This window comes from Oncorhynchus mykiss, chromosome 7 (assembly GCF_057628025.1).
Source record: "Oncorhynchus mykiss isolate SJ-2025 chromosome 7, ASM5762802v1, whole genome shotgun sequence".
Classification (NCBI taxonomy): domain Eukaryota; kingdom Metazoa; phylum Chordata; class Actinopteri; order Salmoniformes; family Salmonidae; genus Oncorhynchus; species Oncorhynchus mykiss.
The window spans coordinates 19,887,268-19,900,143 of record NC_143028.1 but is presented as its reverse complement, the minus strand read 5'-3'; the positions used below and the strand labels follow the sequence as shown (position 1 = coordinate 19,900,143).

At 41.1% G+C, this 12,876-nt stretch overlaps 1 protein-coding gene across 1 annotated transcript in view; it reads left to right on the top strand.

Annotated features, from left to right (window-relative positions):
- Positions 1–8,825: 8,825 nt before the first annotated feature.
- LOC110527560 (parathyroid hormone 2 receptor-like) overlaps positions 8,826–12,876 on the top strand; it is a 55,842-nt gene continuing 51,791 nt past the window's right edge. Inside the window, exons 1-2 of the mRNA XM_036983048.2 lie at positions 8,826–9,582; positions 11,045–11,144. Coding sequence (XP_036838943.1) covers positions 9,475–9,582; positions 11,045–11,144 — 208 coding nt within the window. The 5' untranslated portion in view covers positions 8,826–9,474. The remainder of the gene's footprint in view (positions 9,583–11,044; positions 11,145–12,876) is intronic.

The following is a 12,876-nucleotide window of genomic DNA, read 5'->3' as shown; positions in this document are numbered from 1 at the left end:
GTCGAGCAGCAGACAATTCCTGCTCGTGTCTGCCTAGCATCGCTCCCTGGATCTCGACGGCTGAGTGGAGAGGATCCGAAGTCGCTGGGTCCATTCTTGGTCAGATTCTTCTGTTATGCACGTGAGTGAGGACCCAAAAGCGGTTTAACAAAAACAGAGTCCTTTAATGTCAAAACACAGGTAAGACATAGATCCTCTTCAAATGTATATGATGGCAAAATAAACAACCCGCAGAGAGGGCGACAAATGAAACATAAAGTCCTTCTGAATATCACAGAAGAGTTCCCCTTCTAGCAGCAGAGGAGAATAGCTGGGTTAGAGTCCCCTTCTAGCAGCAGAGGAGATTAGCTGGGTTGTAGAGGACAGAGGTACCTGATCACACATAGCCTCAGATGAACAGGCAGATTCCGACAGGACAGGACAAGGTTGAAGCAAACGAGACGATAGTTTGGTTCTGGCATGAGAAACTCAAACGAGAATCTGACAAAGACAGAAGCAGGAACAGAGAGAGAAATAGAGACCTAATCAGAGGGAAAAAAGGGAACAGGTGGGAAAAGGGTGAACGAGGTAGTTAGAGAAGATGAGGAACAGCTGGGGGAAGGAGGGGAAGAGAAGGTAACCTAATACGACCAGCAGAGGGAGACGGAGTAAAGAGAAAGAACAGGAACAAGACATAATATGACAATACATGACAGATTGCTACATTATCCATTTTGGGGGAAATGAGCACCTCTAAAAGCTCACAGGACATTACAGGGCAACTGTAATGTCAAGCAGTTGTGCCCGTGGTTCGATGTAGAGTGATCAGAGGATGGTTACATAGGTATGCATAAAGTGGAGGAGTGGGAGGCTTGTCTGACTCCAACAGCACTGGGAGTCACATGAGCCTTTTCTGTGGTGTCCTCAGAATGTAATGTTACTGCTCTACTGAGCATTCCGTCATGAGACTTTGTTTATTTTGTTCTGGGTAAATTACTTTTCCTGAGAATTCTTTCTAACTTGTTCTTGATTTAATTTTACGTGACTCTTGCATGAAATTAGTATTTTAAGCATACATTTTTGTATACTGTGTTGATAACAAACATTGATACTAGATAGTCCATGGCATCTACAGTTGAATTCGGAAGATTACATACACTTAGGTTGGAGTCATTAAAACTAGTTTTTCAACCACTCCACAAATGTCTTGTTAACAAACTATAGTTTTGGCAAGTCGGTTAGGACATCTACTTTGTGCATGACGCAAGTAATTTTTCCAACAATTGTTTACAGACAGATAATTTCACTTAATTCACAGTGGGTCAGAAGTTAAAATACACTAAGTTGACTGCCTTTAAACAGCTCGGAAAATTCCAGAAATGTATGTCATGGCTTTAGAAGCTTCTGATAGGCTAATTGACATAATTTGAGTCAATTGGAGGTGTACCTGTAGATGTATTTCAAGGCCAACTTTCAAACTCAGTGCCTCTTTGCTTGACGTCATGGGGAAATCAAAAGAAATCAGCCAAGACCTCAGAAAAACATTTTTAGACCACAGTGTTCATCCTTGGGAGCATATTTCCAAACGCCTGAAGGTACCACGTTCATTTGTACAAACAATAGTTTGCAAGTATAAACACGATGGGACCACGCAGCTGTCATACCGCTCATCAAGGAGATGCGGTCTGTCCGCTAGAGATGAATGTACTTTGGTGCGAAAAGTGCAAATCAATCCCAGAACAACAGCAAAGGACCTTGTGAAGATGCTGGAGGAAACAGGTATAAAATTATCTATATTCACAGTAAAAACGAGTCCTATATCGACATAACCTGAAAGGCCGCTCAGCAAGGAAGAAGCCACTGCTACAAAACTGCCATAAAAAAGCCAGTCTACGGTTTGCAACTGCACATGGGGACAAAGATTGTACTTTTTGAAGAAATGTCCTCTGGTCTGATGAAACAAAATAGAACTGTTTGGCCATAATGGCCACCGTTATGTTTGGAGGAAAAAGGGGGAGCCAAAGAACAATCAATCAAATGTATTTATAAAGCCCTTCTTACATCAGCTGATGTCACAAAGTGCTGTACAGAAACCCAGCCTAAAACCCCAAACAGCAAGCAATGCAGGTGAAGAAGCACAGTGGCTAGGAAAAACTCCCGGGAAAGGCCAGAACCTAAGAAGAAGAAACCTAGAGAGGAACCATCCCAACCGTGAAGCACGCGGGTGGCAGCATCATGTTGTGGGGGTGCTTTGCTGCAAGAGGGACTGGTGCACTTCACAAAATAGATGGCTCATGAGGATGGAACATTATGTGGATACATTGAAGCAACATCTCAAGACATCAGTCAGGAGGTTAAAACTTGGTCGCAAATGGGTCTTCCAAATGGGTAATGACCCCAAGCATACTTCCAAAGTTGTGGCAAAATGGCTTAAGGACAAGAAAATCAAGGTATTGGAGTGGCTATCACAATGCCCTGACCTCAATCCTATAGAACATTTGTGGGGAGAACTGACAAATTGTGTGCGAGCAAGGAGGCCTACAAAACCTGACTCAGTTACACCAGCTCTGTCAAGAGGAATGAGCCATAACTCATCCAACTTATTGTAGGAAGCTTGTGGAAGGCTACCCGAAACGTTTGACCCAAGTTAAACAATTTAAAGGCAATGCTACAAAATACTAATTGAGTGTATGCAAACTTCTGACCCACTTGGAATGTGACGAAAGAAATAAAAGCTGAAATGAATGAAAATGAAATGAAAAATGAAAAAGTGGTGATCCTAACTGACCTACTACAGGGATTTTTACTAGGATTGAATGTCAGGAATTGTGAAAAACTGAGTTTATACGTATTTGGCTAAGGTGTATGTAAACTTTCAACTTCAACTGTACTTGCACAAATTGTCCCAAGCAATTATATGGGAAACCAGACCATCAAGGAGAACCAGTATAGATGATAGATGGCTATTGCTTACAGTAAGTACTATATATTTCAGAATGTACAGTGCATTCAGACCCCTTGACTTTTCCCACATTTTGTTACGTTATAGCCTTATTCTTAAATGGATAAAACAAATTATCATCAATCTACACACAATACCTCATAATGACAAAGAAAAAAATGTTTTTTAGAAGAAAAAAAATGAAACATTACATTTACATAAGTATTCAGACCCTTTACTCAGTACTTTGTTGAAGCAGAGATTACTGCCTTGAGTCTTTGGTACGACACTACAAGCTTGGCATACTTCTCCCATTATTCTCTGCAGATCCTCTCAAACTCTGTCAGGTTGGATGGGGAGTGTTGCTGCACAGCTATTTTCAGGTCTCTCCAGAGATGTTAGATCGGGTTCAAGTCTGGGCTCAGGCTGGGTAACTCAAGGACTTTCAAAGACTTGTCCCGAAGCCACTCCTGCATTGTCTTGGCTGTGTGCTTAGGGTTGTTGTCCTGTTGGAAGGTTAACCTTCGCCTCAGTCTGTGGTCCTGTGTGCTCTGGAGCAGGTTTTCATCAAGGATCTCTCTGTACTTTGCTCCATTTATCATTCCCTCAATCCTGACTAGTCCCTGCTGCTGAAAGACATTCCCACAGCATGATGCGGCCACCACCATGCTTCACCGTAGGGATGGTGCCAGGTTTCCTCCAGACGTGACGCTTGGCATTCAGGCCAAAGAGTTCAATCTTGGTTTCATCAAACCAGAGAATCTTGGTTCTCATGGTCTAAGAGTCTTTAGGTTGATTTGGCAAACTCCAAGCGGGCTGTCATTTACATTATACTGAGAAGTGGCTTCCGTCTGGCTACTCTACCATAAAGGCCTGATTGGTGGAGTGCTGCAGAGATGGTTGTCCTTCTGGAAGGTTCTCCCATCTCCACAGAGAAACTCTGGAGCTGTGTCAGAGTGGCCATTGGGTTATTGATTGCCTCCCTGACCAAGGCCCTTCTCCCCCGAATGCTCAGTTTGTCAGGGCAGACAGCTCTAGGAAGATTCTTGGTGGTTCCAAACTTCTTCCATTAAAGAATGATGGAGGCCACTGTGTTCTTGGGGACCCTCAATGGTGCAAACATTTTTTGGTACCCTTCCCCAGACCTGTGCCTCGATACAATCTTATCTCGGAGCTCTACAAAGAATTCATTCGACCTCATGGCTTGGTTTTTGCTCTGACATGCACTGTCACCTGTGGGCCTTATATACAATATACAGGTGTGTGCCTTTCCAAATCATGTCCAATCAATATAATTTACCACAGTGGACTCCAATCAAGTTGTTGAAACATCTCATGGATGATCAATGGAAACAGGATGCACCAGAGCTCAATTTTGAGCCTCATAGCAAGGGATCTTATGTAAATACTTATGTAAATAAGGAATTTCTGTTTCTTATTTTTTAATACATTTGCAAAAATGTGTAAAACCTGTTTTTGCTTTGTTGTTCTGGGGTATTGTGTGTAGATTTATGAGGATTTTTTTTATTTAATACATTTTAGAATAAGGCTTTAGCATAGCAAAAAAGTCAAGGGGTCTGAAGTTTTTCTGAGTGCACTGTACATAAATATGTTTTATATATTTAACTAAGCAAGTCCGTTAAGAACAAATTCTTATTTACAATGACGGCCTACACCGGCCAAACCCGGACGACGCTGGGCCAATTATGCACCACCCTATGGGACACCCAATCACGGCCAGTTGTGATACAGCCTGGATTCAAACCAGGGTGTCTGTAGTGACGCATCAAGCACTGAGATGCAGTGCATTAGACCACTGCGCTACTTTTGCACTCAAACCATAAAAAGGAAAAACCAAGGAGACAGAGATGCCAAAAAAGATTCTTAATTTCATGTCATGCTCGAAAGAATACAAAAAGTGCCAGCGCAAAGTGCAATAAAGTGCTGAACAAAATAAAAAATAGAGCATTGTTTCTGCTTCTATGCTTCTATGCCATAACCGGTGATTGCACGGAAGATGGCATAGACGCTGAAATGTTTTTTTCTCACTTTATTGCACTGGAACGTCTATGTATTTTTTTGAGCGTGTAATTAAATAAAGAATATTTTTGGCATCTCTGCCTCCTTGGTTTTTCCTTACTATGGTTTGAGTGCATCGTCTCTTTGGACTCTGTTTTCCACAAAAGACAGGGACTCCAGTAAGTGGAGCAGGTCAAGTCATCATGTCAAATTAACCTGATGTATGCTGTAGTGCAGAGGTACCCTTCCCGAAAAACAGGCTTCTGGCAAACAGTTGTCACAGATTTTAGACGATTTGCCTCTAATTTGCCTAGAGGCAACCCTGGTCCTGGAGTACCACAGATACGGAAGTATTTAGTTCCAACCAGGCTGAATTCCACATATTAATACGTTATTATATTGTGTATTATCTATTGTTTGGGGGGGGGGGGGGGGGGGTGTATTGTATTGGGGAATGAGGTCTGTTGTGTATTGCATATTTTATTTGGAGGGTGTGGTGTTGATTGTGATATTGTACTTGTAACCAACCGGTTTACCTTAAGTTCCCCTGGAGGGATACATTCAAAGTTGCCTTGGTAAGCAACTCCAGTGTATATTTGGATTTGTGTTTTAGGCTATTGTCCTGCTGAAAGGTGCATTTGTCTCCCAGTGTCTGTTGGAAAGCATACAAAACCAGCTTTTCCTCACAGATTTTGCCTGTGCTTAGCTCTATTCCATTTATTTTTATTCAACAAAAACAAACTCCCTAGTCCTTGCTGATGACCGGCATACCCATAACATGATGCAGCCACCACTATGCTTGAAAGTATGAAGAGTGGTACTCAGTGATGTGTACCACTCTTGGATTTGACCCAAACATAATATTTTGTATTCAGGATATAAAGTAAATTTCTTTGACACATTTTTTTGCAATTTTACTTTAGTTCCTTATTGCAAACATGAGGCACGTTTTGGAATATTTTTACTCTGTACAGGCTTCCTTCTTTTCACTCTGTCATTTGGGTTAGTATTGAGGAATAACTACAATGTCGTTGATTCCATCATCCATTTTCTCCCATCACAGCCATTAAACTCTGTAACTGTTTTAAAGTCACCATTGGCCTCATGGTGAAATCCCTGAGCGGTTTCCTTCCTCTCCGGGAACTGAGTTAGGAAAGACGCCTGTATCTTTGTCGTGTCTGGGTGTATTGATACGTCATCAAAAGTGTAATGAATAACTTCACCATGCCCAAAGGGATATGCAATGTATGCTTTTTTAAATGTTTACCCATCTAACAATAGGTGCCCTTCTTTGTGAGGCATTGGAAAACTTCCTTGGTCTTTGTCGTTAAATCTGTGTTTGAAAGTCACTGCTCGGCTGAGGGACCTTACAGAAAATTGTATGTGTACAGAGATGAGGTAGTCATTAAAAAAATCATGTTTAACACTATTATTGCACACAGAGTGAGTCCATGCAATTTATTATGTGACTTGTTAAGCACATTTTTACTCCTGAACTTATTTAGGCTTGCCATAACAAAGGGGTTAAATACTTAAGACATTTCAGCTTTTCTTTTTTAATTAATTTGTAAAAGCATATTTCCAATTAGACGTTATGGTGTATTGTGTGTAGGCCAGTGCCACAAAATCAAAATTGTGTCCATTTTAAATTCAGGCTATAGCACAACAAAATGTTGAAAAGGTCAAGGGGTTTGAATACTTTCTGAAGGCACTGTAGACAGTATGCAGAAGTCTACTTTAACAATTTTACTTAACACGTTTACTTGAGAAACAGTGCACATGCAAAGCTTGGCAACAGAATGACAGTAAAATCTCCCTGTTTTTTTTACCTGGCCACATTTTCCAAAAACTCTTAAATATCTACTCTGAATAAAGATTCAAAGATGTCTGCAGAAAAAAGTGGAGTGTCAGCTACGATATAACACCTTGAGTTTGAAAAAATCTATTTTGCTTATTGAACAACAGTAAGTGAAGTTGACTCAACACCCGGTAACAGAATGAAGGTAACAGAAGACACTAGACAATATTTCTTAAACCTACAGAAGGCAAATAGTTTCTGCAAAACGAAGTATAAATTATGATATTAGTATGCAGGGGCCTTAACTTCAAGATTGTGTTTTTATGTATTTCTAATACATTTTAAGACTTCTAGTAGATGATTTCTAATACCCCTTTTCCATTTTTGTAACCAGACATTTTTAAGATGGAAAATGGTTGAAAAATGCATCTATGCCTTCATTTCCCCCAAATATAGAATCTTAGCTTTCACTTCACACCAAATATTATATGCTCTTCTAAACAGCACATGTTGGTGCTCAAATCAAATTTTATTGGTCGAATACACAGATTTGCAGATATTGCAGCGAAATGCTTGTGTTTCTATCTCCAACCGTGCAGTAATACCTAGCAATGAAAATGTCATTAAGAAACAATACACACGTATTCCAGAAAAATAAATAGAATTATTTGCACACTCTTGGCATTCTCTCAACCAGCTTCACGAGGTAGTCACCTGGAATGCATTTCAATTAACAGGTGTGTGTCACGTTGGTATAAAGGGATCGGGAGACAGGCGCAGGAATGCATAATAGTTTTTTTTTATTGACCATAATTACAGTGTGCCACGTAAAGGCACAGGGACGAAGACCAAACAAACACGTATACAAAACACAGGGTTGAAACCCAAACAAAAGAGTGAGGAGTACCTCGAATAAATTGGCCCATTAGGAAGTCCGGAACCCAGTTGCACAGGGAGGGGTTCAGACCCAGGACCCTGAGCTTAGTGATGAACTCGGAGAGCACTATGGGGTTTAAGACTGAGCTCTAGTCAATGAACAGCATTCTTACATAGGTATTTCTCTTGTCCAGCTGGGATGGGTCAGTGTTTAGTGCAATGACGATTGTGTCGTCCGTGGATCTGTTGGAGCGATCATTAAATTGTAGCGGGTCTTGGGTGCCGGTTAAGGTCTAGGGTGCTCATAGGTCATTTTACATGGTAATGACCACGACATAGATAGGAATGCAAGGACTGACCATCCATGAGATCAAAATGATAGTTTAAACCATGTTTTGAAGCTATACAGTGTTTAATACATGTTATTGTAGTGACCCGCACAGACAGCTGTGAGTTATGTGTTAGGTTAGTTGGTTGTGTTGTACGTACCAGCACCCAGTGTTCGCAGGGTCCAACATGCCAATCAACCTGCTATCTGCCAATCACGGGAATGTCTGGAATGTTCTGATGCTGGGCATCCTGATGGTTGGCGGAGGCGGGTTGGGCAGGGGGATGGAGCATTGGAAGTTAAGATCAGGTTTAGCCATTGTTCTCTCTCTTACGTCTGGTCTTCACAAGAGAAGGTCACGGTTATTTTATAGGGTATTCTTCATTTATTTGGCGTGGGCTACGGCCAAACAGTAGCCTGTGTGGAGTTGGGTTAATAAACCGTAAATTCGTAAACTCAATCCTCTGTCTGGAAAATTGTTCCTTTATGATCTAGTCGGGTTATTGGTTATCTAGTTACCTTATTATTTGGGTTCTGATGGGGTAAAACAGTTGATCTAAGATCATGAGTTATATTCGTCAAGAAACAATGGCTTTATCATTCATTTCAAATTAAAACAATTGATGTAATGCCAATCACAGACTGTAGCTTTAAGATTTCTGAACGCTGTAACCTGTTCACACAGAAAATCTGACAAACTCTTGAGTCTGACCAAGATTCAACATGAACAATATTGCAAACAATATTATTCTCTAAATGCATTCATTTTTTTGTGTAATTTCGTTAAGACACTCAATTTCTCAAAATGCATTCATTTTTAATTAGAAAATGCGTTTTTTGGACGCTTATGGGCGAACATACACACACACACTGCAGACCGCTGCGGACATCCCTTCCCACACCGTAAGATTTCATGACTACGGATAGATAGCGACATTACTCACGTGCAGACGGGAAATGCAGTTATAGGTAGGTTAGCTAGGCTACAGTAGAGAGTAATAGTTATTTTGGTTATCAGGCGCAAACTCGATTTTTTTCTAGGCTATGGATAATTCTGGTTGGAATTTTCTTGCGACTTTTTGAACATAATGAGTATTCGTGTTTAAAAAAATAATATGGCATTTTTAACGCTCATGGCCCACAGAAGAGACAACATGCCCAAATTGTCTTTGTAAAGCAAACTTAGCCTACTAAAATTGTGTTTCAGAGAGGAACTACAGGACACAAGTAGCCTGAAAAAGGCCAGTCATATAGCCTATGTATTTCAAGGTCCACAAATGATCAATAAACGTTTTGAACAAGTTTGCTACATCCTTATTTCAGACAGATGACACCAAAACTCTGACCAAGCCTACACTATTCCTGCGCCCTTTTCTCCTGACATCCTCTTTCAACAGACTTCAAGAGCGTCGGATGGAAATACGCACAGAGTAGACTACAGGAAGGAGAACCACGTCCAGTCGAGTTTGACACAACACCTGAACTACTGAGTGCTTCAGAAACACAGCTGATTTTGGAGTTGATCGAATCTATATGCAACGCTGTCCACCAATGATCTGCAGAATGAATACAATACTTCTGCGTAACTTTGCGAAGTTTATTTTATGCTGGAATGTAATTTACCTACATGTTTACGCACAGGTAAGTAGACTAGCCGATTTAGAGTAATATTGTTTGTATTTTTTGTGGAATAATGAATCTAGGGTTTCCCCCTGTTTTGTTACAGGAGCCTACTCTGTGTATATAATAAACCACATACATACGGAATTTGCATGACCATTTTACATAGGCTACCAGCAACATGATGCTAAATTATAGACACTGAGTGTACAAAACACCAGGAACAACTGCTCTTTCCACGACAGACTGACCAGGTGAATCCAGGTGAAAGCTATGATCTCTTATTGATGTCAATCAGTGTAGATGAAGGGGAGGAGACAGGTTAATTAACGGGCCATTAAACAAATGAGACATGGATTGTGTATGTGTGCCATTCAGAGGGTGAATGGGCAAGACAACATTTTTAAGTTCCTTTGAACGGGGTATATTATGATAGTAGGTGCCCGTTTGTGTGTGTCAAGAAATGCAACGCTGTCGGGTTTTTCACGCTAAACAGTTTCCCGGGTGCATCCCTGTGCAACGCTTGTGACACCCTAGTAGAGTCCATGCCCCGACGATTTGAGACTGTTCTGGCGGCGAAAGGGGGTGCAAATCAAAATTAGGAAGGTGTTAACCCTAATTGCTCCGGATAAGAGCGTCTGCTGAGTTACAGTAAATGTTCCAAAGGTTTTGTACACTCCGTGTATATTAGGGTGTAGGTATGGGGTGAGGGTTAAATGAGAAGGGATGTTAGAAATGTACCATTCAACTAGTAAAACATTTATTAGCCTATGTTTAGGCAGGCTATTGCAAGTCTAGTTGACAAAGTTCTTGGCATAATGAATTTGGTTGCTTTTGTCTTGCATCTACAATCCCCTATATTCCTCTACTCCTATACCCTTTCCTCCCAGTCTATCTTTTAAAATACTTCTGTAAATAATGGTAAAACTAAGATGGACCCCCCCCCCCCCCCCAACACACACACACACACACACACATTATGTTTCTTTATATTGGTGCTATTTCATGTGAAAATGTATTCTGTCATGCATATGTTCAGACTTGCCCACTTCTGTACTCATCAGTCAATGTTTGCATATTCATTGTTGACTAGTACTCAACATCCACTTTCTCCTTGAATGCATTTAAATGAGGCGGAAGTATGAGCACAGTGCGTCAGCGTGTGGCGATTGCTTACTGTGTGCCAAATGTATATGACATCTGTTTTATTTATGAAGTGTGTTATGCTACAGTATATGTCATTGTCAATATGACCTTTTAGATTTTTATCAAAGTTTATATCAAAGCCACTTTACCATTTCTCCTCGTTATGTTTGAGCTCAAAATGACCTCCGGGGTGAAGATTCCCCTAGGTGCAGATCTAGGATCAGCTTGCTCTCCCCAATCCTACCCTGAACTATTAGCGGGGGGAAATGCTAAACTGACCAAAGATCAGCATCTAAGGGGCAACTTTTTGGAATCAATGCTGCAATCTACTCCGCAGGTTCATCCAGAGGTCGGCCTCACAGCACAGGAGCAGATGTACCTGCTGTATGATGTCAAAGTCGCGTGTCATCAGAACATCTCCACACACAACCCTGCAGGTAGGCAAACACTGACTTACGTACATAATTTTACTCTTTGGGCAGCATAGGTCATTTACAACCTTTTGTTTGTTTGTGTAATCGGTACCCACTAAGTAGATGATTGGTCTACCTCGCTTTAGCAGAGCCCCATTGGCCAGCGTGTTTCCGGGTGGATCCAGACAGACCTTTATGGTAACCGTAGCAGCCCGCCATACTTCAATCCCGTCTGGAGAGACCAAATTCCATAACTTTACGTGTTTTCGTCTCCCGCGTATTGGAAAAGGGGTTTGGGTTTTGAGAGACGGGCAAACACTAGCCTGCTCCACGTCTGCTCACGTTCTCCCAGGCTTCACTCAGTCAGAGGTTGGAGTTGGTGAAAGAGACTGGATGTGGTGCTGTTGCATGTACACTGACAACGCTGAACTCCTTGCATTTCTCACATTGTCAGTCAATGCTCAACATGCGATTTACTGAATTGAGTAATGCTTCATGCAAAAAATGTGTAATCTGATATTTATCCAAATTATTTCTCACCCCCCACCCAAATTATCATAATTATTATAATATATTTTTAATTGCGGTAACTTGAGACAACTTTCAATACAGCATGGATGAAAACTACAATTGGCAGAAGTGGTCTTTGGGAAAAATAACTGGGATTATGGCAACCACTAAAAACATTTTGAAAAATTCATCTTAGTTTTCTCATATAGGCACTCTTGAAGAGCGGAGGGAGGCACTTCTTGAAAAGCCTTTATTTACTTGGACTACCACTGCAGTTTGATTAGACAAAGATGACTTAAGATCACAGATATTATGCTGTGTCTCTCCCTAGCCACGGAATCTGTGGGTGCTGAAAGGAGGATTTATTCCATTAATTTGAATCTGTGCCAATTTGCCAGCCCCAACCCTGCGGTTGTTTCTCTTTCTGGCTGCTGCACTCCATGTTATTATCCTTCGTGTGTCCGCCCACATTCTGTAGCAGTGTGAGAGCTGGATAAAAACAAAGCGCTTTGTGTGTTTGATCCAGAATCTACCAGTCGTTAAAACCAGGTGGGAGATTAGAAATGTCAGAACGTAAACAGATATTGGAGCATAATGGATAATTAGTGTGTTTTATTGTTTGGTGACAGTCTATAGTAAGTAAATCCTGGCTACTTAGAAAAACAGACCAGCTTCTGATACCCATCCAAATTTAGTCATGACGGAAGTCTTATGGTTTCACTGGGAGGCATTATGAAAATACAGTTTGCTATATACTCTGAGAGATGCAGAAATGACTGTAACACTTTATATTAAGGGTCCATTATAAAACATTAATAAGGCATTTACAAACAGTTTGCCCACCATTTAGTAATCATTATTCCCACGTTTGTAAAGGTTAGTTAGCTAGTTATTCACTCACGTGTGTGTGTGTGTGTGTGTGTGTGTGTGTGTGTGTGTGTATATATATATATACACACACACACACAACATGACCAAAAGTGTGTTGACTTGCTTCCATTCAGCCACAAGAGCATTAGTGATGTCGGGCTCTGATGTTGGGCGATTAAGGCCTGGCTTGCAGTCGGAGTTCCAATTCATCCCAAAGGTGTTCAATGGGGTTGAGGTCAGGGCTCTGTGCAGGCCAGTCAAGTTCTTCCACACCGATCTCAACAAACCATTTCCGTATGGACCTCACTTGTCATGCCGGAACAGGAAAAGGCCTTCTCCAAACTGTTCGCCACAAAGTTGGAAATACAGAATCGTC